Source organism: Coregonus lavaretus, assembly GCF_964263955.1.
Source record: "Coregonus lavaretus genome assembly, chromosome: 3".
Lineage (NCBI taxonomy): Eukaryota > Metazoa > Chordata > Actinopteri > Salmoniformes > Salmonidae > Coregonus > Coregonus lavaretus.
In genome coordinates, this window is record NC_139990.1 from 26,796,581 (window position 1) to 26,824,503 (window position 27,923).

Consider the following 27,923-nt stretch of genomic DNA (forward strand, 5'->3'; position numbering starts at 1 on the left):
CTAGATGGGCTCCTCATCATCACTCTCCTCCTCCTCCACTTGCTGCTCTGTGGCAGGCCGTAGGGCGGTGAGGGGGGTGGAGAAGGCGGTGAGGGGCATGGAGAGGGGTGAGGTGAGGGGGATGGAGAGGGGCGAGGAGTGGGGTAGCGAAGGGCTACTGTTGCTACTGCTGCTCCCCGTTCCGCTGCTGCTACTACTGCTGATCACCTCCGCCACCTCCCGCCTCGTGCCCTCGATCCACACCTCCATCTCTTCCTCCTCCTGTGTCAGGGGAGGTGGTGGTGGGGCAGGGGCGTGGGGGACGACGGGAGCGGGGGAGAGAGGGGAGGAGGGGGCGGAGGTTGTCTGGGGCTTGGATGACTTTCGGCTGATGTTGCGGAAGCTGGCCAGGGGGGGACGTAGCCGGACCCCGCTACGCGTAGAGCCCTCGATGGCCTTTTGGAGCTAAGAGAGAATGGGGTTGTAGGGATAGGGAAAGAGAGGGGAAACATTAGAAGAACACAACATTGAATTACATGAAAATAGCATGATAAGTAGACTCATATGGCAATATGACTCAACCCTTACTAAATTGTCAGGTTCAGTCACAAGCAAAAGAGAATGAAATACTGTAGAGTAGAAATAGAGAGAGAGATAAAAGAAAGCGAAAATGAGAAAAAAAAAAGTCATTTTCTTACCTCTTTAAGTGCCACAACACCCACCAGTTTTCCGATACTGGTGACATAGGCATGACTCAGGCCCAGTAATGAAAAAAGAGTGTGGGTCTGGGACAGGCAGAAAAGGTCAGACGTCAAATTAGGCCCCACTTTTAACTGCTCTAGGTTCAACATTCTGCTATGGCTTCTGTTCTGAGCAAATCTACTATCGGTTGTATTTCACTTGTGTCTAGACATTATGTCAGATACTGTATCTCCAAATTGGTATGAATTGGCAGCACTTCAACCAACCTTGTGTAGTGATGTCCTCTCCACCAGCTGGAAAGGGGAGGGATCTATTCGGATCTGATCAATTTCCATTGGCTTGTCCATCTCGGCCTCCTCCCATTCTTTGATCTGCACCAGCCAATAAGACACAAGGTCAAGAAACACAACACTGTAATTGGCTAAATACACTCTAAAATGCAACCTTCAACGTCAACTGCCTCCATAAGAGATTTAGGGTTGTTGACACTTTTTAACCCTCTTAAGGGTTTCAACATATTAGCCCAGACTCTTTTGACAAGGTCAAAAGTGTTGGAAAATGTACAATGCAGCCTACTCTAATCATTTGGTCTGCCACCAGGGGATGTAAAGTTCTTGGGACCGCACTTAAGTGGACCTGAATGAGATCAGTTACCTCTTCTGGTGTCATCGTATCGGACAGGGGAGGGTTGGCGCAAGGCTCCTGATGAGATAGAGAGAAAATAGCGGGAGGTAAGATAAGACACTTCCTGACTAACGTCATGCACACATTTTTTGTTGCCCACATTTTCTGCATCCCATAACCTAGCTGATTATCGCTGTTCTTGAAACCAATTACTAATATTTGTCTCTTCAAAATATATTGAATTATGTACCGTATTTGGTTGAATACAGAGTCAAGAATAACAGGTTTTGTGTGGGCTGCATGTTCATGGATGTACTCTTGTTGGTTTTTTAAGCCAGGCGTTTGTGTAAAACATAATATTAACTTTTCAGAATGAAATAGTAATGAGTTTAGGGTGTACAATTCAACCCCAAGGCTGTGCTAGCCAGTAGAAGACTCTACAACAACGATGGGCTTGTGTGGGAAAATTGACAAATCAAGACTGAAAAGAGAGATAGACAGTACTTTGTGCAGCAGGAATAGTATGAATCCAATTCAATTCCCATACTTACAAGCACATCCTTGAGTATAAAATAGTTATGGACTTGGCTTTTCAAAATGAAATAGTAACAAGTTTGGGGTGTACAATTCAATCCAAAGGCTGGCCTATCCAGTAGTAAAACTATGATGAGTGGCAAAATATTATGATCAACAATGAATAGGGAGATTGAATAGTATCATTAACATACATTGTTTTTCATATTTGCAGTATACATTTGTAATATGAAAAGCCATCCAGCCATACCAGGCAAATAATAACCATATTTCATATGCTGATTTTCATATGAGAGAACTCAGAGGGAATATGTTTGACTAGGGAGCAATACCCATTTGCAATTTTTGTGAATTCATTTGTCACACTCAATTAGATAAAGAAGTGTGTTTACATAAAGAGCAGAGCCCAGTAATAAGATTCATCCCATGCAAATATAATGGATAAATATTTATATTTCCCATCTTGAAATCTGGTTTTCAATTTAACTGCCAAGGATAGACTATCTACATCTCAACGGCTCATTACCCCAGTCATTTATTTGCTGCTAAATTTTTGACTTCAGAAATACTTTAGTGATCGTTAGGAAGACATTGGTGTGCGTACAGTAGTGCTGAGCGATTAGTGCTTTTTGAGGTTGGTTCAGTTTTGATTCGATTATGAAAAAATTATCACGTTTTCGATTTTGATGATAATTTTTTTTTACATTAAATGCCCTATGCATTATGTGAGTTGTATGCTGTAACGACACAGAATAAAACAATTAATAAAAGTCCCATGATGGCAGTGACTGCCCATTACTGCTTATCACTTTATTCACATTACTTTAATAAAATATTTCAGTTGTGTACACAGTGTACAAAACATTAGAAACACCTTCCTAATATTGAGTTGCATCCCCTTTTGCCCTCAGAACAGCCTCAATTCGTTGGGGCATGGATTCTACAAGGTGTCGGAAGCGTTCCACAGGGATGCTGGGCCATGTTGGCTGGATGTCCTTTGGGTGGTGGACCATTCTTGATACACACAGGAGATTGTTGAGTGTGAAAAATCCAGCAGCGTTGCACCTGGCACCTACTACCATACCCCGTTCAAACGCACTTAAATATTTTGTCTTGCCCATTCACCCTCTGAATGGCACACATACACAATCCATGTCTCAATTGTCTCAATGCTTAAAAATACTTCTTTAACCTGTCTCCTCCCCTTCATCTACACTGATTGAAGTGGATTTAACAGGTGACATCAATAAAGGTTCATAGCTTTCACCTGGATTCACCTGGTCAGTCTGTCATGGAAAGAGCATGTGTTCCTAATGTTTTGTATAATCAGTGTATATTACATTTGTTTTATTTGATGACTTTATTATTGAATTCCAAGTCATCATCTCATCTCTACCACATGGACCGGACAAGTAGGCGCACAATGGATTATGGTCATTGTAGTTAATTACCAGAATATTGGCCTGTTGAAAACTACAACTCCCTACTACATCGCACAGTTCGGGCTTGATCTGATTTATCTCTAGAGAAAATGTGCATTGAGCTCACAGAAAAAAACTGAACTAACTGAAATTCTAATAATTTAACTGAAGTTGATCAATTACTTGTTTAAAAACCGAAAAATAACCAACATTTTGGTTATTCACTCAGCACTACCGTACAGTCACATGCACAGAAACAGACACAGACATTCTGTACACACACAGTTATAGACTACCTGTGACTGTCCCTCTGCCTGTCTGTCTTGGGAGGAGAAGATATTCTGTAGAGTTCTCCTAACCGACTGAAGAGGGCCCTTGTCTGAAAAGGACAGATGATAAAAGATGTGATGGAGGAGGGTCAAAGTATTTTACAAAGGTGTCTTGATGTTGAGATTGATAACTAAATAATTCAAAGCTGTATAATAATATGATTATGCAATAAGCTGTATAATAATAGGTGACTGTTGCCAGGCACCCATAGAAGTATTGTTCCACAGAGATGGTTCAACTCACCAGGAGCTGTGTGATTGGACGAGGGCTCCTGCGGTTTAGGAGATGGCAGGGGGCCATTTCGCTCTTCCTGAACTGGGGTGCTCTGGGAAATTTAACAAAACAGTCAATCATCACATTCACAGCTTGAATAATGACATAATACAATAAGTTCCTTGCCACATGATGCTTCAGTAATGGTTTTCCAGCTTGTCCCTATAGAAGAACACTTTTTGGTTCCAGGTAGAACCTTGTCACCAAACAAATAATAGTTTTAGAACCCTCCGAAGAACCTTCTTGAATTAAAAAAAGTTGCATGTAGACCCATGTAGAACCTAGTCCCTGTAGAATAACCCTTTTAGAACCCTATTTTGCTGCACCTGCGATAACATCTGCAAATCTGTGTACACGACCAATAAACTTTGACTTGATTGATTTTCTAAGAGTTTGTTTTTGACTCCTTTTGAACATTTACCCTCGGTCTCTCTGACAAACCTTATCTCCACTCTCCTCATCATCTTCATCCACAAAGGCAAAGGATTCCCAGCTGTCTTTGGCATACTGGTTCTGCTCCTGTAAACGCTGTTCCTGCCTAAGGATCCGCCTCTCAGCAGAGAGCCACCAATCACAGAGAGCGTGAAGCTCTGACCGCTCGATGGAGCCTAATAGGATCATAGAATCTACAGGGAAGAGAGAGTCACATGATGAACCACTCAAGAAATGATTCGAAGACACTGAAATGTATCCTCACGTTCACGAAAAATACATTCATTTTACCTGTTGAATCCACTAGTGGTATCGTTTTGAGAGAAGTGGAGTCCAGGAGGTGTATCAACTCCCTGTAGGTGGACTGTAACGAGAGAAACTTCACTTTCCTAACCATGATGTCCTCCACAAAGATGTTATACTGGCTGTAAGTCAGAAGGAAATGCCAATCATTCAATCATGCTCAACACTTGTGTACTTCTGGTGTGTCTATGTTGAAGAATCAAGCATGCTGAGGCGGCCATATTGACTCAAACAACTCATTGTTTTCGCATGGGACCCTCAATACGACTGGGTCCCTCAGAGCCAACATGTCACCTCGGTTGCAGCTTCTCTCTGCACACCTGATGTGTCCAAAGCCCAGCTCAGGGAGGTAAGGCAGTTTCTTGATCTGGATGATGGAGTCGTAGAGCGAGGGCTGCAGGCCCTGGGCCACCATGTTGGCCAGGATCACCGCCACCATCATGGGCAGGATGTGGGAGATCTGGCCCGTCAGCTCGAAGCAGATCACCGCCGTGGACACCGTGTGGGTCACCGCCCCGGTCAGTGCCGCCGCTCCTGGGAGAGAGGCGGGAGAAGAGCAGGGAAAGGGGGGAGAGAGGGAGAAATGGAAGAGAGGAAGGGAGAGAGGGATGGGGAGGGAGAGAAAGAGAAAAGGGGAGAAAGAAGTCATTTTCAGGTGGAAGGGATGGATGATCCACAGGAGATGGAGATATGAAAGGGGGGGTGGGGGTGATGGGTGGATGGAAAAAAGGAGCAGAGGTAAAGAGGAGGGGAAGGGGGTGTGTAGGGCGAGAGAGAGAAGATGAATGGTAGCGTATAGGTTTATGGGTCACCGAGACAGCGGAGGACAGGAGAGAGAACAGACAGTGACATTTTACTAGCACACCAAAGGGACAATAGGGTGATGACGGGCAGGCACTGACAGAGACGGAGAGGAGGAGGTGGAAAGGGAGACTGACCAATGACTGCGTACCCTCCTGGGATGATGCGGTACAAGATTCCATCAAACAGAATCCCGTGGGGGAAGAGGGCAGCCATGATCTCCCCCACCAGTCGGCCGAAAGAGGCTCCTGGGAAGAAAGAGATGATGGTGGATATGGGAGGTGGAATGTCATGTTTACGTTGCTATTATGTTGGCTATCTGACATTTATCCCCCCTCCTCCGCCACTCAATGTTCATTTGACCTTCTCCTAAGCACTCATCTACCTCTGTGGCTCACTAATGATTTTTCACTCTTTGGTTATATATGACATCTCATCCTTGAAGGTACACTGATTAAAAACTACCCAGAATGCTCTACTTCATGATTACCCATTATGCTTTATGCCATAGTCATGTACTGTTGGAACGCTCTATCAGATTATTTCACCACCGAACGATAATGTCAATTTACATGAGACTAAATATTTAAAACTGATATGGAATTTGTGTTCATATTAAGACTAATGACATACTATAATGTTGCGCTTCTGTTTACCGAGTATGAACACAGGCATGAAGGCTCCAGAAGGGATGGGCATCGTCGTCGAAACAGCAGACATCCAAAACTGAGACATGGGTGGAATTCAATTAGTAACTGAGCAGAATTAATGCATCTTAGTACTTCCACAATAGTGTAGAGGAATTATTTGACTTTAATACACATAATAGACTACATTCCCGACTGCTCTATTCAATGACAGTTCTCCAATCCTATAATACCATTGCGACAAGATACAAATCAATTTATTCTCAATGGGAAACGCTAATCATACTGATGCTAACACTCACAGTATTACACTCTTATCCTCTAGTACACACAGTGGAAATCTCTAGGCAACTATGTAAAGTGTGATACTGATGCAGTGTTAAGGATTACATCTCCACTACAGGGTTCTTCTCTATAGGAGATTCTTATTCTACTTAGATGAGTGACTCAGCCAGGAGTCTGTCATTGTACTGAGTGACGCTATGTGCAATGTGTGACTATACTGACAAACGCTACGGTGTGGAAAAAAAGAAGGAGTAGGTGAATGAGGAGCGCTACCTTCATGATGAAGAAGAGGAGGAGGATGACGAAGACGCTGACGTCGGGGTGCAGCCAGGCAGAGGAGCGCCCCAGGCCGGGGGGATGGGGGGAACCCCAGATTTTGGTCCAGGTGAAGTTGTCAAACAGTGAGTTTATGCATTCTCTGGGCATCAGCTATATGTGGCATGAAATAAGGGAACGGATGAGGGAAAAGTAATGGCAAATGCTGTTAAAACGTTTTAATGAAAAACACTGTTAAAACGTTAATGAAAAACACTTAAAACGTGTAATGAATAGTTTAAATATATAAATATAGTGATATTTTGACAAAACCAACTGTACTGTAGTCAGAACTTATTCAAAATACTGCAGATGAAGTTTGCTTTGTGTGCATCACATATGTCAACCCATAGGCCTATTCAATATATTGCCAAAAGAGAGGTTTTGAAATAAATGCGAATACTGTAATGTGAGCAAAATGGTCGGTTTTCGAAATACCTCTGCATTTTAGCACCGTAGAAATGGGGCACAAGTCCCATCTTAAAAAGGTGCTAAACATCGTAGCTTGAGGGTGAAGATGCCACCCACACAGTTATTTCTGGCTGCTTTAAACACACCTCATTCATTCTCAAAATACATGATTAACCTAGGTTTATTTCTGCATGGCTGGGCAAAGAGGCTTCTTCAATTAATATCCAGCTAATATTGAGCATCTAGATTCTACCCAGTCCATGTATGCACTCACTAATTGGAAGTCGCTCTGGATAAGAGCGTCTGCTAAATGACTAAAATGTAAAATGTAACTCCTTGTGGAATTCTCATGAGAGCAGAAACATACTGGTAATGGTAGCCAGCCACTGTGCACAGACGTTAGTGCGATGTCTAGCTTTGATGTACATTTGGTTGAGTTGTCAACTAACGTGAATTCAATGTGAAATAAAAAAAAATGCCACCATGTCAGTGGATTTTGTCTCCGGCGTTCGAGGTCGCCAGTCTGCTCATTATTACGCACACCTGTCACCATCGTTACGCGCCTCATGAGACTCACCTGGACTCCATCACCTTCCTGATTACCTCCCCTATCAATATCTGTTACTCCCTTTGGTTCATTCCCCACGCGTTATTGCTTCTGTTCCTGTGTTTCATGTCTGTACGCTACTCGTGTTTCATTTATTATTAAATTCACTCCCTGTACTTGCTTCGACTCCCAGGATTTAGGTTAAAAGTTGGGTGAAAAAAATACGAAATGCCCTTACCTGCCTTTTCAAATCCAATGAGTTTAACGTCATCACATACATGTTTTGGGTTGAAATGACAGCGCTAACAATTCACACATTTAAGTAAACAGTTATACTCTTTAGATAATCCTATGAATGTGTCTCTGCAGTTATGTTTTTCATGATTGGGAATAGAATAAGTCGCATAACAATTTTCGTAACACTATATAACATTTATGCGTATTCATAAGTGTTACGTGTTTTCACATCCCGATAAATAGGGTCTTCTACAGAGTATATTCATTTTAACATAGTGACAGATAACACAAAAATGGGCAAACAAAATTTAATTTGAAATCTGACCTCTCCAGCCATGAATTGTCCAAATCCAGGGGGAAAGGTCAAGGTGGCTATCACTAACGTCACAACACCAGGGAAAATCAGTCGGCTGGTGAAAGAATAAGGATTAAAAACAGCCATTCTCTTTCAACTCTATGTTTCAACCCTATATCCCTGTAGCTCAGTTGGCAGAGGGCGCTTGCAACGCCGGATTGTATGTGTATTCAACCTCTGTTATGGCAAACCTAAATAATTTCAGGAGTAAAAATTAGCTTAACAAGTCAGATATTGAATATCCCTTTGAGCATGGTGAAGTTATTAATTACACTTTGGAATCACTACAAAGATACAGGCCTCCTTCCTAACTCAGTTGACAGGTAGGAAAGCCAATGGTGATTTTAAACCAGTTACAGCGTTAAATAGTTGTGATAGGAGAAAACTGAGGATGGATCAACAGCATTGTAGTTACTCCACAATACTAACCTAAATTACATAGTGAAAATAAGGAAGCCTGTACAGAATACAAATATTCCAGAACATACAGTACATCCTGTTTGCAACAAAGCACTAAAGTAATACTGCAAAAAATATGGTAAAGAAATTAACTTTTTGTCCTGAATACAAAGCATTATGTTTGGGGCAAATCCAACACAACACATCACTGAGTACCACTCTTAATATTTTCAAGCATGGTTTTGGCTGCATCATGTTATGGGTATGCTTGTCATCGGCAATTTAGTTTTTTTAGGATAAAAAGAAAAGGAATAGAGCTAAGCACAGGCAAAGCCCTAAAGGAAAACCTGGTTCAGACTACTTTCCAACAGACACTAGGAGAGAAATCCACCGTTCAGCGGGACAATTACTCACTTACCAAGAAGACATTGAATGTTCCTAAGTGGCCTATTTACAGTTATGACTTAAATCGGCTTGAAAATCTATGGCAAGACTTTTAAATGGCTGTCTAGCAATAATCAACAAACAACTTGACAGAGCTTGAAGAATTATAAAATATAATCAAAATATATTAGTGTTTTATTTTCCACAAAAAAAAAAGATTTTTTCTTCCAATTTGACATTAGAGTATTTCGTGTAGATCTTTGACAAAAAATGACAAATCCATTTTAATCCCGTTATGTAAAACAACAAAATGTGGAAAAAGTCAAGGGGTGTGAATACTTTCTGAAGGCACTGTATAACCTTCTCAATATAACTGCAACCTATGCCACAATACCCTCTTCAAAAATGTCCTGCTTCTCCTCCTGTAAGATAAGATAACCCCCCTCTGTCTCCCAGTAGGACAGGCCTAAGAACAAGCACCAATTTAACACTTTCAAAGCTGACAATATAATTACCCCGTCCTGCTCTCTGTTGGCCTAATTTCAGTGCTCCCGTCCATCATCTACAGTGTAACTATGTGCAGCTCTGACAAAAGCAGCTGCACTGGTTGCTGCTAAATCATTCATTTGTATTGGAGCGAGAGTGTGTAACTAGTTTCTTTTTCAGAGACCACCGACTGCTTATAGATGGATCAATCAATGTCTGGGTGATGGTTTGATTTTCTGTTTGTTTTTGTAAAATCTACCAGTCGGCAACAATAATTTATTTGGGGGAGGACAATGAATAATTATATTCTATTCTATTTAGATTCCAATCTAAGTCCATAGCCTGATCCTCTCCAATTCAGGTGTGCATTTTCCTCAAGTGTCCCATCAAAATCCATCCCCCATCCCTGGTACTCACTGTCTGGTGAGGAAGCGTGTCATGGCATTGGGTTTCCTCATGAACAGCACCACCTGGCGGTTCAGCCAGACGAAGAAGGCCCCCAGGAACCCGCAGGAGATCCTGAAGAGACAACCACCAGGACCTTTACCTCACTCACTCCCAAGGTCCAAATAAGAACAAAAAATGTACATTTTCTAAAGAATAAACACTGAGTGTACAAAACATTAAGAACACCTTTCTAATATTTAGTTGCGCACCCCTCCCCCCTCTTGCCCTCAGAACAGCCTCAATTAATTGGGGAATGGACTCTACAAGGTGTCAAAAGCGTTCCACAGGGATGCTGGCCCATGTTGACTTCAATGCTTCCCACAGTTGTGTCAAGTTGGTTGGATGTCCTTAGGGTGGTGGACCATTCTTGAGCATGAAAAACCCAGCAGTGTTGAAGTTCTTGACATAAAACGGTGCGCCTGGCACCTACTACCATAATCCGTTCAAAGGCACTTAAATCTTTCGTATTGCCCATTCACCCTCTGAATGGCACACATACATAATCCATGTCTCAATTGTCTCAAGGCTTAAAAATCCTTCTTTAACCTGTCTCCTCCCCTTTATCAACACTAATTGAAGTGGACTTAACAGGTGACATCAATAAGGGATCATAGTTTTCACCTGGATTCACCTGGTCAGTCTATGTCATGGAAAGAGCATGTGTTCTTAATGTTTTGTACACTCAGTGTATATGCGCTTGCTTCAGCTGTTAATTTAGTTAGTGTTGATCTAGCCTATATTTATTGATAGATCTGTAGTCTAGGAAGCTGAAGCAAGAACACTAGCAAGAAAAACCATTCACAGCATCTCAGTTCTTATAATAACTACCAATATAAGAGATTTATGGCACATAGACTGAGATTATGCATTCATGTTGGGTTGTGACAAAGAACTACGCACAGTGTGGTCACCGTGCCCTCACCACGCTCCTGGGGCCCCCTCTTGACCCTTTCTCTCACCCGATGATGGCAAATGCTGGCAGCTCCTGGAGGTCAAAGGGGAAATCCATGCGGAACTTGGTGCGGAAGAGAGCAGTGATGGTGACTATAGTGGATGAGAGGACAGGGGGAAGAGGTAAATAGAGAGACAGAGAGAGTCTTAGAATTTATACATGCATACTATACATCATAGAGGAAACCAGAGGGCACCACCTAGCAGAATTTCTGCTTTCATTATCATACCTGAATAGGCCTATATAGTTTCACAGATATGGTTCTATGGGAAAGGGTGCCCTCTAGCCAAACATGTTTGTAGACAGACGTCACAAAGTGTTATGTGTTTACCAAAAAGCTTGCATCCCATAGTGATGTCATAGTACATTAACCCACCTGCATCTTTGTTGAACACAGAGAGCACTCTGAAGATGAAGGCACTGAAGGTGGCAGCAAAATAACCTCTCCAGTAGTTCCTCACAGCAAAGTAAGTGGAAGTCACCTCTATGCTGAACAGCACCCCTGGTGGACACAACAGGATCAAAGAAAGACCAGTAAAATATCATTCAGATATTATATTATAAAATGTGGCATGTAGTCAAAGGCTAGATTGCATATTTACTGTACACTGAAGGCTTGTTGTTATGATGACCTGTCACAAATACATCTAACTGAGGCGATTTCAGCACTATGCCTATATTGACTTTCAGACACGACAATTGTTTCAGCTGATTTTGTAGCTTGCTTTATTCTAGATGAATGGAATGTGAATAGAGAGGAGGAAAAGGAAAATAATGTTGTACCTCCAAGAGGGGTACCGAAACAGCAGCCCACCCCAACTGCACAGCCAACTGTGAGGATGTCTGTGTAGCAGTATGGGCTCTACTGGCACACAGAGCGAGGGTGACAGAGAGAGGGCAGCAGAGAGGTAAGGTAGAGAGAGGAGGGGAGAGGAAGAGAGTGAGAGGAAGGGACAGACAGATAGAGGGAAAGGGATAAGAGGATCCCATACAAGTAAGGGAGGAAAAGAGAAAGTAAATGAAAAACGCCTAAAAGCATAATGCAAAGTGATCCGACAAAACTGTAATGTCCTTGTTATTTTCAATGCTGGTCAGGTAAATGCTAACCTGATGGACTCCTGAGAAGAATGTCATACACTTGCTCAGTACAGCAGCACAGATGCTGGCTATATGAACAAATGGGCCCTTGGGAAGCAAAATAGAAAAGGGGGCAGAAACAAGAAAACTTGTAGTCTTTTTTTAGATAGCTGTAATCAGGGAATCTGATGTGAGTGAGTGTAACCCACCTCTTTCCCCACTGGCATCCCACTGCCCAGACCTGCAGTCAGACCAATGACTTTGGCAGCAAAAGCCTTGAGAGTCAGATACTCCTTCAGCACTACCCCTCTGAGAATGGTCTTCAGCTCAGGAATACCAGAGCCTGAGAGAGAGAGAGAGAGAGATAGAGAGAGAGAGAGACAGAGAGACAGACAGGGTGGGGAGGTGAAAAGAGGTCAGGGAAGAGAAAGAATTACACAATTGTTGTTTTACAGGAAAACAAAAGATATGTTGACTCAACAACAAGAAAGGGTCATAACTCTAGATAGACAGTGAGGACATCAGTGTGTGAGGCCAGGGCTAGGGAGGTACACATGCAGAGAGGGGAGAAGATCAATGGATAACAGATCATTAGGGGTGGCGGGTGATGGGGAAAGGAAGCAGTAAGCATTGAGCGCGTGAGCACGTACACACCGATGGCTTGCGGGGCGACCAGGTGGCAGAAGATGGAGGCGAACATGATGAGCACCATGGGATAGCTGACCCAGGCCAGGTACTGGAGCAGGACATTACCCCTCAGCTCCCAGTGAATCCACTTATACACTGACATGGGGACAGAGGGAGGGACAGAGCGATGGGAGGGGGGGGGGAGGGGTGAGGCATGTGAAGGAATGTGAGAAAAAGCAGGAAGGTAGAGGAGAATGTGAGAAAAACAGAGGGGGGAAGGAAGAATGTAAAAAAAAGATATTGAGATTCAGTCAAAATGACTAGTTTTGTCTAGCCAAGTAAAATACATTTGAATAATGTGTTGAGTTGACAATAAATGTCTTCAAAATGTCAAAACGTATTAAATCTAATTGAGTTAGCAAAAAACAATATTTACTCAACTTAGAAATTCACAACCATGAAGTCAAATCAACGGAAGCAACATAACAGTAGTGTTGACTGAAAATGTCAAGTTCAGAGGACTTAAATTATTATTATTATTTTTTTGGGGGGGAGCGGGGCTCATTATAATAATACCCAGCATACTTTGCAACTGTGCGTTTTATATAACAAAAATGGACATTTAGCAGACGCTTTTATCCAGAGCGACTTCAGTTAGTGCATTCAACATAGGTAGATAAACAACCACATGTAAAAAGGAACAAGTAAAACGTTTCTGTCAGTAGCTTTGTTTCCATTAACTTGCCCAGTGATTTATTTGTCGACATTTAGAAAGTTCACATAGAAAATAGCTCGCTAGCTAGCCAACTACGGCTAACTTAGTCACGTTAGACAGTGCAGCCAGAATAACAACAGTAGCTGCATTTGCATTTGTTTAAGCTGTTTTCTATTGACATTTATTTGAAAACATCCATAACAATGAACTAATGAGGGGTAATTTCGCCTGGCAAAGAAAATGTGCTCTCTAATGAAACAATGTTGCAAATGTCAGAGACAGACAGCAAGGTTTATACAAATCTCCGCTGTTGAAAACTAAATGTTAGTCTAAAACAAATTTGAGATAATTTCTAAATGCTTTTTACAGTGGAGATCAAGTTTATAAAGTGCCTGGCTGGGCTGATGAGAGAGCGGATTGCGCAGTCAGATGGAACAGAGTAAATGGGCATTTTAACGTCATAGATTTAGCCGGTGGTAATTTGTGGAATAGACACCGGCTGGAATGCGGTTTTAACCAATCAGCATTCAGGATTAGACCCACCCGTAGTATAAATCCACTAATACATATTCTAATAATTCTCATGTGCCATGTGCTCATGTGGGGCGGCGCACAATTGGCCCAGTGTCGTCCAGTGTAGGGGAGGGAATGGCCGGCAGGGATGTAGCTCAGTTGGTAGAGCATGGCGTTTGCAACGCCAGGGTTGTGGGTTCGTTTCCCACGGGGGGCCAGTATGAAAAAAAATATAAAAAAAATAATAATAAATGCACTCACTAACTAAGTCGCTCTGGATAAGAGCGTCTGCTAAATGACTAAAATGTAATGTAAATGTACCGCCACGATCCGTCCTACTCCTATAGATCTAAAATAATTGGATGGTGAAACTTGCCAGCCAACCAGAAAAGCAAGGTGAAGCAATTCAGGTATTCTTGAAAGTCAGGACAATCCTTGTCCTGCAAAGAAACATTATTTTTTTATAGTAAAACTTTTTTTTGCAAGCAGTAGGTATTTAGAATTAAATGTGGAGTGGCGCTTTATAGTTATGCGGTGATATCACGTGCCCCACGTACCTTCAAATTGATTTGTCAATCATCATTTATTCGGAAAACACAGTTTCCATCAACATTTGTCAAAATGTTTTTTACAGTTCGAAAAAAGAAATCTGCCATTTCCTTTACATATGTTGCAAATATTTTTTTTTGCGTCATTGCTTTTGTCTAATAAACCTGGGTCAATGGAAACCTGCCTACTGTTACTGAGAATGCTATTGTAGGTAAAGTGATCTGTTGGTTGGTTGAGTATACTGTCAATTTCAAAACTGGCGAAAAAGCTCACACATGAGCAAGAGACAGATGGGAGCATAATGTTCCCCACTGAAATTTCTATCATATCATTTCAAAGACTTAGTCAGTTCTGGAAGTTGACACAACTTAACATTTTAAGGCAGCCTGGTAACAAACTTTGGTAAGTTGAAAAAACTTTGTTTAGTTTTTCAGACTAGCAAATACTTGTCCTCTACACAACTTGAGTAGATTTGTTAGCACAACTAAAAAGAATCTGTTAATTTGACTAAAAGTACGGAGTTCATTCAACAAGTTATTAAATCCACATTTGTCAGTTCCACTAACTTTACCAGGTTGAAGAACTTTAGATGAAGTTAACTCCACACAAAATCCGAATTGGACTTGACATGGAATTTTAAGGTAGCCTGTTAACAAACATTTGTAAGTTGAATCAACAAATATTTTTTTACAATGCACAGATGTGTATCATCCACGTATCAGTGAAAATGTACTCTGTGTTTATGAATAATATCACTGAGAGGTAGCATATAAAATTAGAACAATAGCGGTCCAAACTTCACTAAACTCCCTTATATGGGTAATGACTGTAAACATAATTTCATAATTTTGCAATGTTTGTTTTGCAAGTTTAATTGAGCATATCAGGTTACCACAGAACTATTTTGCAACCCTTTTCGATAATCACTCACACTAACCCTCCGACAATAAGCAACCAGGTGTCTGGTTAGATAATTATTTATGCTGTAAAAGCATTCATGCAACTGTATGAGCTGCCGGTTCAGTGGCTTGAATGCAAGCATTATAAAAGCATATTGCATCATCATAAAACAGGATTGTTTAGTGTGTGTGTGTTGCATTGTGGGTATTGTAGTACATTGTAGACTCTTGGCACTGGTGTAGTCCATGGTCCAGCTGACCAGCGCCATTGAGATGCCCAGCAGCACCAGGAAGATCCAGTCCTCTCCCAGCTTGGTGACCAGGAACCTCTGTACCCGCGCTACACAGTCTGAGAAAACACCATGACAGACATGATTCACTTTAACACTGTTAGAGTTAATTTAACACCAGCGACTTTACTGAGCTTGGACTCCTCACCTCTGCACTTTGAGTAGGAGCGGCGTTTCTTTATAGACAAAGGGTTGCCTTGCTCTGTAGCCATATGTGCATGTCCCGCCTCATCCGAGTGATGCCGACCCCTGTGCCTGCTGTGGAGCCCGTGTCCATGTCTGTGACCGTGGGGGTGGCCATGGTGGTGGCCGTGGTGATGGTGGCCATGGCGATGCTGCGGATGGTGACCATGGTCGTGTTTCTTCCATTGTCTCTCTGTTAGCAGTCGGGTGGCCTCTCTCCGGCCAGACCCACCCGGGTGCTCACTGTATTCCCCATACAGCTGAAAGTGACAGGAGGAAGAGGGATTACATTACCCATATGTTCATGAGCAAAGGACTACAATGAAGACCCGCTGAAAACGTAGTTCAGGTAAGGTTAGAGGGCAACAATTTCATTTTAGGAAAATAAAAAATAATAGTTTAAGAGATTTTAATTCGCACTGAACATGTATATTTTAAAGAAAATATATATCATGCAGTATATATACTATTATTATACATACAGTATATCTACACGTAACAGTTCATATATGTTTACATATGAAAATATCTAAGAAACTCTTATGTTAAAAGGAAAATTCATCTATCGTAGAAGAACGTAAAAGCAATATACATAGTAGACACAATATACATACACCAGTCAAAAGTTTGGAGACACCTACTCATTCCAGGGTTTTTCTTTATTTTTACTATTTTCTACATTGTAGAATAATAGTGAAGACATCAAAACTATGAAATAACACATATGGAATCATGTAGTAACCAAAAAAGTGTTAAACAAATCAAAATATAGTTTATATTTGAGATTCTGCAAAGTAGCCACCCTTTGCCTTGATGACAACTTTGCACACTTGTCATTCTCTCAACCAGCTTCATGAGGTAGTCACCTGGAATGAATTTCAATTAACTGGTGTGCCATGTTAAATGTTAATTTGTTTGAGCAAATCAGTTGTGTTGTGACAAGGTAGGGGTGGTATACAGAAGATAGCCCTATTTGGTAAGTCCACATTATGGCAAGAACAGCTCAAATAAGCAAAGAGAAACGACAGTCCATCATTACTTTAAGACATGAAGGTCAGTCAATACGGAACATTTCAAGAACTTTTAAAGTTTCTTCAAGTGCAGTCGTAAAAACCATCAAGCGCTAGGATGAAACGGGCTCTCATGAGGACCACCACAGGAAAGGAAGACCCAGAGTTACCTCTGCTGCAGAGGATGTTCATTAGAGTTACCAGCCTTAGAAATTGCAGTCCAAATAAATGCTTCACAGAGTTCAAGTAACAGACACATCTCAACATCAACTGTTCAGAGGAGACTGCGTGAAATCAGGCCTTCATGGTCAAATTGCTGCAAAGAAACCACTACTAAAGAACACCAATAAGAAGAAGAGACTTGCTTGGGCCAGGAAACAAAAGCAATGGACACTAGACCTGTGGAAATCTGTCCTTTGGTCTGATGAGTACAAATTTGAGATTTTTGTTTTCAACCGCTGTGTCTTTGTGAGACGCAGAGTAGGTGAACGGATGATCTCCGCATGTGTGGTTCCCTCCGTGAAGCATGGAGGAGGAAGTGTGATGGTGTGGGGGTGCTTTGCTGGTGACACTGTGATTTTTTTAGAATTCAAGGCACACTTAACCACCATGGCTACCACAGCATTTTGCAGCGATACGCCATTCCATCTGGTTTGCGCTTAGTGGGACTATCATTTGTTTTTCAACAGGACAATGACCCAACACACCTCCAGGCTGTGTAAGGGCTATTTGACCAAGAAGGAGCGTGATGAGTGCTGCATCAGATGATCTGGCCTCCACAATCACCCGAGCTCAACCCAATTGAGATGTTTTGGGATGAGTTGGACCGCAGAGTGAAGGAAAAGCAGCCAACAAGTTCTCTGCATTCATGTGGGAACTCCTTCAAGACTGTTGGAAAAGCATTCCAGGTGAAGCTGGTTGAGAGAAGTGCAAAGCTGTCATCAAGGCAAAGGCTGGCTACTTTGAAGAATCTCAAATATAAAATATATTTTGATTTGTTTAACACTTTTTTGGTTACTACATGATTCCATATGTGTTAATTCATAGTTTTGATGTCTTCACTATTATTCTACAATGTAGAAATAAAAACCCTTGAATGAGTACGTGTCCAATCTTTTGACTGGTACTGTATATTGATTGTTCCAGATTGTGGGAGAATTGTTAAATGTACATTGAGCTACAAAAGTATTGGGACAGTGACACGTTTTGTTGTTTGGCTCTGTACTCCAACACTTTGATTAAAGGGGGGGGTGCAACTAAATATTAAAATATTAGGAAGGTGTTTCTTGTTGTTGTCATGTGGTGTTGCTACAATGCTGTGTTGTCATGTGTTGCTGCAATGCTATGTTGTCGCCTTAGGTCTCTCTTCATGTAGTGTTGTGGTATCTCTTGTCGGGATGTGTGTTTTGTCCTATATTTTTATTTTTAATCCCAGCCCCCGTCCCCGCAGGAGGCCTTTTACCTTTTGGTAGGCAGTCATTGTAAATAAGAATTTGTTCTTAACTGACTTACCTAGTTAAATAAAAACATGTTTTTGATATACAGTGGGGAAAAAAAGTATTTAGTCAGCCACCAATTGTGCAAGTTCTCCCACTTAAAAAGATGAGAGAGGCCTGTAATTTTCATCATAGGTACACGTCAACTATGACAGACAAAATGAGATTTTTTTTCCCAGAAAATCACATTGTAGGATTTTTAATGAATTTATTTGCAAATTATGGTGGAAAATAAGTATTTGGTCAATAACAAAAGTTTCTCAATACTTTGTTGTATACCCTTTGTTGGCAATGACACAGGTCAAACGTTTTCTGTAAGTCTTCACAAGGTTTTCACACACTGTTGCTGGTATTTTGGCCCATTCCTCCATACAGATCTCCTCTAGAAACTCCCTCCAAAGATGTTCTATGGGGTTGAGATCTGGAGACTGGCTAGGCCACTCCAGGACCTTGAAATGCTTCTTACGAAGCCACTCCTTCGTTGCCTGGGCGGTGTGTTTGGGATCATTGTCATGCTGAAAGACCCAGCCACGTTTCATCTTCAATGCCCTTGCTGATGGAAGGAGGTTTTCACTCAAAATATCACGATACATGGCCCCATTCATTCTTTCCTTTACACGGATCAGTCGTCCTGGTCCCTTTGCAGAAAAACTGCCCCAAAGCATGATGTTTCCACCCCCATGCTTAACAGTAGGTATGGTGTTCTTTGGATGCAACTCAGCATTCTTTGTCCTCCAAACACGACGAGTTGAGTTTTTACCAAAAAGTTATATTTTGGTTTCATCTGACCATATGACATTCTCCCAATCCTCTTCTGGATCAACCAAATGCACTCTAGCAAACTTCAGACGGGCCTGGACATGTACTGGCTTAAGCAGGGGGACACGTCTGGCACTGCAGGATTTGAGTCCCTGGCGGCGTAGTGTGTTACTGATGGTAGGCTTTGTTACTTTGGTCCCAGCTCTCTGCAGGTCATTCACTAGGTCCCCCCGTGTGGTTCTGGGATTTTTGCTCACCGTTCTTGTGATCATTTTGACCCCACGGGGTGAGATCTTGCGTGGAGCCCCAGATCGAGGGAGATTATCAGTGGTCTTGTATGTCTTCCATTTCCTAATAATTGCTCCCACAGTTGATTTCTTCAAACCAAGCTGCTTACCTATTGCAGATTCAGTCTTCCCAGCCTGGTGCAGGTCTACAATTTTGTTTCTGGTGTCCTTTGACAGCTCTTTGGTCTTGTCCATAGTGGAGTTTGGGGTTGTGGACAGGTGTCTTTTATACTGATAACAAGTTCAAACAGGTGCCATTAATACAGGTAACGAGTGGAGGACAGAGGAGCCTCTTAAATAAGTTGTTACAGGTCTGTGAGAGCCAGAAATCTTGCTTGTTTGTAGGTGACCAAATACTTATTTTCCACCATAATTTGCAAATAAATTCATAAAAAATCCTACAATGTGATTTTCTGGATTTTTTTTCCTCAATTTGTCTGTCATAGTTGACGTGTACCTATGATGAAAATGAGAGGCCTCTCTCATCTTTTTAAGTGGGAGGACTTGCACAATTGGTGGCTGACTAAATACTTTTCCCCCCCACTGTACTCAGTGTATATTACAGTAGTCAAAAGTTTAGTGTTTGGTCCCATATTCCTAGCACGCAATGATTACATCAAGCTTGTGACTCTACAAACTTGTTGGATCCATTTGCTGTTTGTTTTGGTTGTGTTTCAAATTTTTTGCCCAGTAGAAATGAATGGTAAATAATGTGATTCATTAAGGATTATCCGTAATCATGGTAGCATCCACATGAATGTAGAAGTGTTTAGAAACATATTATATTCTTATTTACAATAAAGGTGACTCCAAAATGACACAATACATTATTTACCATTAATTTCTATTGGGCACAAAATAACGGTAGCATCCACATTAATCCAAAGTGCTGGAGTACAGAGCCAAAAAACAAAACACGTGTCACTGTCCCAATACCTTTGGAGCTCACTGTATTCTGGCAGACGGAGGGCACACAGAAAGACAAAACTCCTCAACATGTTGCATGGGGCTACATTTGGATTAATTACATCTGGACAGCATCCAGACATCTGGCAAAGAGAGAACTCCAGCCCGTAACTCTCCCACGCACAGACACACACATAGAAACACTGACATACATTCATAAAAGTAGTCCCGTGGTCCTCTGTAGCTCAGCTGGTAGAGCACGGCGCTTGTAACGCCAAGGTAGTGGGTTCGATCCCCGGGACCACCCATACACAAAAATGTATGCACGCATGACTGTAAGTCGCTTTGGATAAAAGTGTCTGCTAAATGGCATATTATTATTATTATTATTATTATAAACACACACTAAACTAATGTCCTATTATCTAGTAAATCTAATACTACATTACTTGGTTTTTATCATTTTGTAATTACAATACATAGAATGTATATTTTTGAGTGATAGCTATTACATTTGTTTCTTATGGGGGTGGGGGGAGCAAGGGGTCGGTAAGTTACTATACCAAACAAAGATCAAGCCAAGATCCAAGGTATGTGATCCCCTATCAGACAAGACCAGCACTGGGTTGTGGGTAAGTATTTCACCCACTTTGTAAATCATGAGACATATTTCACAATCAAACTGGAGAGGTGGCAAATATCCATTCCATTCTAAATGGAAGACAACATATTTTAATTCACTCGCATAAATGGCCAATTAAGTCTACTAATTACTAAGATAAAAACACAATCAAATGGCAGACCATCTTGGAAGGAATAAGTTCTCCACGCCAATCTTTTCCACATAAACAGTTGAATGGTCTTCAAACCTATTTAAACAGATGAACCTTTGTCTATGTACATAATGATGAAATAACAATGACGTTTGAGACCTGAATAATGTCATAATACAGTATAGTTAATGTGGCATTATGATTCATGTTTGCTTATTACCGTGACACTATGTGCAGCCTCCATTGTTGTAGACTACATTTATCTCCTTTAAAAGTTATTCTTATACCTGCTGCATGCAGAGTGAAGGCCTACATTGCAACGCAATACTATGGCCTTTTCTCAATTGGATTTGCTCAACCTCTGCATCCTCTCTCCGCCCTTTCTCACCTCCATTTGATAAAGGTAAAATCTAATCGAGGAGAGGACGAAAATGTGGATGAAAATGTGGACGAAAATGCGCTTGTATGAAATTACTCTCCTTCTCCACTCGCGCCACCGCGCGCCATCAGGCAAATTACGTTTACATCCCAAAATAAAATGTGTAAAGTGATAAAACAAATGAAGTTAGTTGTGCGAGACATTTAATAGATAAAGCGATAAGTAGCATATTGTTTTTAAACGTGTGCATGCTTTTGACCTCCGACAAAACAAAAGCTGATTCAAAAGGGGGTGTGGCAGATTACAAAACTCTTTCACAAAGGACTCCGGTAGGATACACGACTATCCTCGATTAAGGTGGCTGTTGCGGACACGCTTCCGTTCGCCTACTAATGAATTGAAATGTCCTCGACCACTTATCAGTTTCCGGGTCACGGAGGAGAGAGGACAGAGGAGAGAGAGTGGAGGACGGACTTTTGGCCAAATTAGAAAAGGCCTATTACACAGTAGATGGGCATATTGACACAAAACATCCTCCTGAAATCAAACGCACATCAATGTCAATGGGGTGATGGGCTGTTTGGGACAATATGTAATATCGAGTAGAACCCATACATTTTTGATATATATATATATATATATATATATATATATATATATATATATATATATATATATATATATATATATATATATATATATATACACATACCTTTATTGTGAATGAACATTTTGATCAAGTGGTAAATGGATCTTTATCACATAATTTAGATACTGTAGACATCATACATAGTTGAATTAGTGAAACAAAAGCTTTTGTGGGAAACCAACAATCTGAGGACACTGAAAACCCTCTGATGCATATACTATGAGTGCTCAGATACAAACAAACAAACAAACAAACAAACAAACAACATCTTCACAGTGCAGTTGACCTCCAGTCAACAATACCACACTAGGAATCAGTCAGGCCTAGCATTTATGCTGTGGGCCGCCTTCCAATAACCTTTCAACACCTCATAATTTAGTGTACATGTACAAGCCTGTCTCTGTGGGTCCTAGAAAGAGTACTGTACGTCAGTCATACACATGGATATGTATACCGAATAAATCACCAACATATACATGAGCTGCACACACGACGTGACTTCCATTGGACCAGACATGTCACAGTCAGGCTTACCATGGGATACATTGACAATAAGTATCATACTGTATCATACCTATATCAGCTCTCAATGTCGAACAAACCTCTTAACATGTTGAAGAACCTGTTTCATTTCAAAAATAGGCACAAATATATAAAACACAACATGCAACAATTTCAAAGATTTTACTGAGTTACAGTTCATATAAGGAAATCAGTCAATTGAAATACATTCATTAGGCCCTAATCTATGGATTCCACATGACTTGGAATACATATATGCATCTGCTGGTCACAGACACTTTTAAAAAGTGAGTTGATGGCGGAGGATGAATGGCACGACAATGGGCCTCAGGATATCGTCACGGTATCTCTGTGCATTCAAATTGCCATCGATAAAATGCACATGTATTTGTTGTCCGTACCTTATGCCTGCCCATATCATAACCCCACCATGTGGCACTCTGTTCACAACATTGACATCAGCAAACCACTAGCCCACACGATGCCATACACACGGTCTGCGGTTGTGAGGCCGGTTGGACGTACTGCCAAATTCTCTAAAACGACGTTGGAGGCTGCTTATGGTAGAGAAATGAACATTACATTTTCTGGCAACAGCTCTGGTGGACATTCCTGCAGTCACCATGCCAATTGCCCGCTCGCTCAGAACATGAGACATCTGTGGCATTGTGTTGTCTGACAAAACTGCATATTTTAGAGTGAACTTTTATTGTCCCCATCATAAGGTGCACCTGTGTAATGATCATGCTGTTTAATCAGCTTCTTGATATGCCACCCCTGTGAGGTGGATGGATTATCTTGGCAAAGGAGAAATGCTCACTAACAGGGATGTAATCAAATTTGGGCACCAAATTTGAGAGAAACAAGTTTTTTGTGTGTATGAAACATTTCTGGAATCTTTTATTTCAGCTTATGAAATATGTGACCAAGACTTTACATGTTGCGTTTATATTTTTGTTCAGTGTATATTGAGCCAGACAGAATGTGTGGGGATTTTCTTTAATCAACACCCACATAAAAAAGACTGTAGTATACTATGGTATAAATACTACAGTATTTACTGTAGTGTTTTTGCTGACTTTTCTGTAGTGTACTGCAGTATTTACAGTTAACTTTAGTATTAATACTGTAGTAAAAGAAAACTGTAGTATATACTGTAGTATTTTTGATACTGTGGTATTTACTGTAATGTTTTTGCAGACTGTACTACATTGTAGTATTTACTCTAGTGTTTTTGATACTGTATTATTTACTGTAGTGTTTTTGCAGAAATTACTTTAGTATTTACTATAGTGTTTACATTTTTTAAAATCTTTGACATAGAAGTGGAGGCTTTCTCCTTCAGGAAATATACTGGAGAAATACTAAAAGAGCAAATTTTCCATAACCTGTCGGTAGGTAGGACTGGGGTCTGAACGGATAGTTCAGAGCTTCTGCTCTTTTCTATAACCTGTAGGGAACACAATATATGGTCTATAATTGTCATATATATGTTTCTCACTTATGGGTGGTACAAATTGCAATATGGGGGAGGGGAATGGGCAGAGTATATGCAAATTAAATACTGTAGTATTTCCTATAGTTAAACAAGTGTAGTGTTTTGCGGACAATACTGCAGTATTTACCACAGTGTTTTTTTTTGCTGATAATTTTGTAGTATTTACTATAGTATTCTACAGTATACTACAACATTCTATAGTAAACACTACACGATCAAGGGATATAACAGTGTGTAATATTGTATTCTACAGTATACTACACAATTCTATAGTAAGCACATCACGATTGAGCGATATAACAGTGTGTAGTATAGTATTCTACAATATACTACAGTTTACTACAGAATTCTATAGTAAGTACTGTAGTATTCTATAGTAAACTGTAGTCTTTTTTCATGTGGGCCCATTCCCAGCTGCTGTCTGCAGATTCTGTGGACAGGATTTACTGACCATTAATGTTTTATAACAGTGTGTTGTTGGATTTGAATGGCTGAATTCAACACAGGTATCAATCAGTAGCAGGCTTAAGGAGATTGTGTCCACAAAATCCATATAGCTGTAGTCATGGATTTATTGGGAAATACTAGCCTCCAGAAAAGGAGTCAGAAATGCTTTCAGTCCCCTGAAGTGCAGCAGTAAAGGCTTGTTATGCCACTAGTTATACTATACCAAGGAAGAAGAAACCTCTAGTGCAAGGTGTGGTTAGCTGAAACACCAGCCTGCAATTGAGTGGAAATCAAAAGATAATAATGTTAATAATGAGAACCTGTTCTCAACTGGCTTACCTGGTTAAATAAAGGTGAAATAAAATAAAATAAAATAAAAAGAATGACAAAAAAATCATGTCTAATAATGTTTTATATAAACATTTGTTTTTATTAAGGAATTTCATACTGTATGTTTGATTTAAAAATCTGTTTGGGGAACTTGAGGAAATTCTTCCCCTGCAGATTCCTTATTAGTGTGAGGTGTACCGCAAGACTCAATCCTCACTTCTTTCTCGTTTGCCCTATTTTTTATGTTTCCTAGTGGTTTCTGTACAAACTCAAGGCTGTCTCACATTCAGGATATATTGTGGTAACATAACATCTTGGCAAACACCTGTGACAGGAAGGCAAATCTATTTTATGTAAATTGGAATCTTAAAGATTTCACCAAATATGTCTAGTACACAGAAATATTGACAAACATTTACCAGGCATTTACTTAACTAGCATGTAACTGGATCTCACTCAGGACAGTCATGAGATCAACTAACTGGTCCATGGCTGTAATGCATGCCTATCATATGGCTATTCTACACAATATACTATACTACAACTACTCTTACTTATTTTACTGCTAATATACTACACAACAGGTCATATGCTAAAGGTTTTGTAACCATTGTAATATTACAAAATGGTTAACTCCCCTTCAATTTGCTTGTCTATACATTGTGTCAGATTAGTCTTATAAAGTGCCTGTATCAACACCTTATCAACAAGCTGGTTGATTTAAAAGTTCAACATATTTGAACAGTCAACATACTCAAATTTGAAATGATACATGTGTGCCTGATACATGTGTTTTATCACATACCATCGCATTGCTGCTCTCTCACAACTCCATCAGTCATCCTCTGCCTTTCCCTACCTCTGTCAGTACATGTAATCCCCCTCTTTCTCCACATTTCTCCTCCCCTCTCCGAGCCCCTCTCACTCTCTTCTGCCTCTACACCTCATGCCCCTCGAACACTTTCCCTCTCTCCCCCTTTCTCACCGGGTGTAACACTACTCTGGGAGTTATATTTAGCACCCGTGTGACCCAACGTTCACGCTACACACTTCTCCACACCTCTCACTATCTCTCGCCCTCCGGGTGTATCTCTCGATCTCTCACTATCTGTCTGTCCATCCCACTGACCCTTAAGGACTTCTGTAAGGGGAGTTTGGTTTGTGTGGATAGAGCATGTTCGTAAAGTGGAAAGCGAGCACGTTTATTACAAAGTATATAGAGAGAAATCAATAACTGCCAGTGTCAGGTTTTATCAACTCACTACAAAACAGATGTAATCTCAAAGAACATATCTGCTCGTAATCATCATACCTTTTTGTATTTCTCACAATGAAGACACATACCTGGACACATGTGAGATAGGCAAGGTGGATGAAAATCAGAGATAACAACATGAGAATAGATGAAGACACCATGAGTAAGTTTTCTGTAACAGCTTGACAGTGTAAAGTGAAGAATTAAATGTATTACACTGTCAAGCTGTTACTGATAGCTTGGATGGATAAAATACATAACATGTTATGAATAATCACTGTTAGCGTTTGCAGGGCCCTTCACTGCGCGTCGGGTCTGACAACACCCTTAACTGTATTCACAATATAACATGTCCTCAAGTGGCAGCCCAATGGCACCAGAAGAGAGACAAAAATATAAGAAGTAATAATAGTATTAGTAACAAATACGAATCTACCTATCTACTTTCCTAATCTACTGCCTGCCTGCCTGCCCGCCTGCCTATCTGTCTGTCTGTCTGCTTGCGTACCTCTGCCTATCTACATGTCCGTCCATCTGCTAGTCCAGTTGTCCTACAGACGCATGACATCTACAGCAATAGGTCACATGACGGGAAGGTTGGACGGTGTTGTGTGTCACCACTCTTATGTCATGTAAAGTCAAATGTAATACACATGAAGGTCTTCGAAAATATCCTCCAGAGTCTTAACCACATACATTCTCCACATGTCTGTCAACAACTCTCCACATAACTCTCTATTGTGCCTGGCAATGGCATCCAGTTCAATTTGAATGGGAGGCCCCCGCGTGATCTCTTTTCTTGATCCTCCCAAGCACAATGACAAGGAGAACAGAAACAAACTCCCGCTCAAAGAAAGTGACACTTCTCAATATAGCCCGGCTCCCTGGGCGACAGTGTAAACACACGGTTATCACAGCCCACATGGCCTGCACTAACACACACAGGTCATACAGTACATGCATGCACGCAGACACACACGCAACCACCACCATGTGGACACAGACTAACAGCCTTAGCCAAAGGCCCACTGTATAGTATTACCCTGTTCAATACAGTACACCACACCAATTTCCAGCCTGTGTGTTTCTTATAAATCAAATAAACATACTGAACATCCAATGGTTGAAGTCCCTCCGGATGTTTTGGAACACTCTGGACCCCGGGGTCATCTTAGACTACGTGATGAGCGGAGATTAACAAATATATTCCACATGCACGATCGGGTTTCCCCTTTCTCACAATACACTGCTGTAAACATAGATTTATCTATCTCCATGGATGAAATCCCACTTACATGCAAACACATTTCTCCCAGGTCTATCTGAGAGCACAGAGAGGCACTTACCACCATCCAATACCAAGGAGGTAGTTGAACTAACAGCGATCTACTTCTTCATAAAAATGCATTATGTTTGTGGGTAATAAATGAAAGGAATTAAAAAGGTGGAGAGGTTAATGAACAGGTGGCCGAGAAAGAGAGAGAGAGTTAAGACGGTGACGGAGACTAAGGTGTGGGATCCTCAGACACACAGACACCTGTTGCCACAGTCACAGACCTGCTAAGAGTTCTTCGTGACCACCGTAACCAGACAGTGTGGCCCCCCATGCTCCCTATGCACAGACAGTAAAGAGCAGAGACGACCCGATATGTCATGCAAGAGATTGTGCAAGATTCATTTCAGAGTTAGAGATAAAGTTAAAGTGATAGAGATATATAGCGTTACGCAGCAGCAGACAGAGCAAATGGAAAAAGATAAGAGGAGAGAGAGAGAGAGAGAGAGAGAGAGAGAGAGAGAGAGAGAGAGAGAGAGAGAGAACTGACCAGGGTCTGTTGGTATCTCAAAGCCTTCCTTTCCGACGCATCTGCAGCCATTGACACACTGTCACTGACCCA

The 27,923-nt window shown here is 41.1% G+C and overlaps 1 protein-coding gene across 1 annotated transcript; it reads right to left on the minus strand.

The window, feature by feature from the left end:
• Positions 1–27,923, minus strand: LOC311126896 (chloride channel protein-like; the record flags this gene model as incomplete). The annotated part of the gene is made up of 23 exons (XM_084158588.1): positions 27,852–27,923; positions 15,683–15,977; positions 15,462–15,593; positions 12,596–12,724; positions 12,151–12,284; positions 11,972–12,049; positions 11,648–11,726; positions 11,241–11,366; positions 10,872–10,956; positions 9,883–9,984; positions 8,167–8,251; positions 6,605–6,760; positions 6,056–6,125; positions 5,537–5,647; positions 4,919–5,132; positions 4,587–4,720; positions 4,305–4,489; positions 3,834–3,915; positions 3,557–3,639; positions 1,336–1,383; positions 948–1,052; positions 678–764; positions 1–444 (listed from the first exon to the last, which is right to left on the minus strand). Exons 1-23 carry the CDS (start codon positions 27,900–27,902, stop codon positions 1–3), a joined length of 3,015 nt encoding a protein of 1,004 aa, XP_084014714.1. The 5' UTR covers positions 27,903–27,923.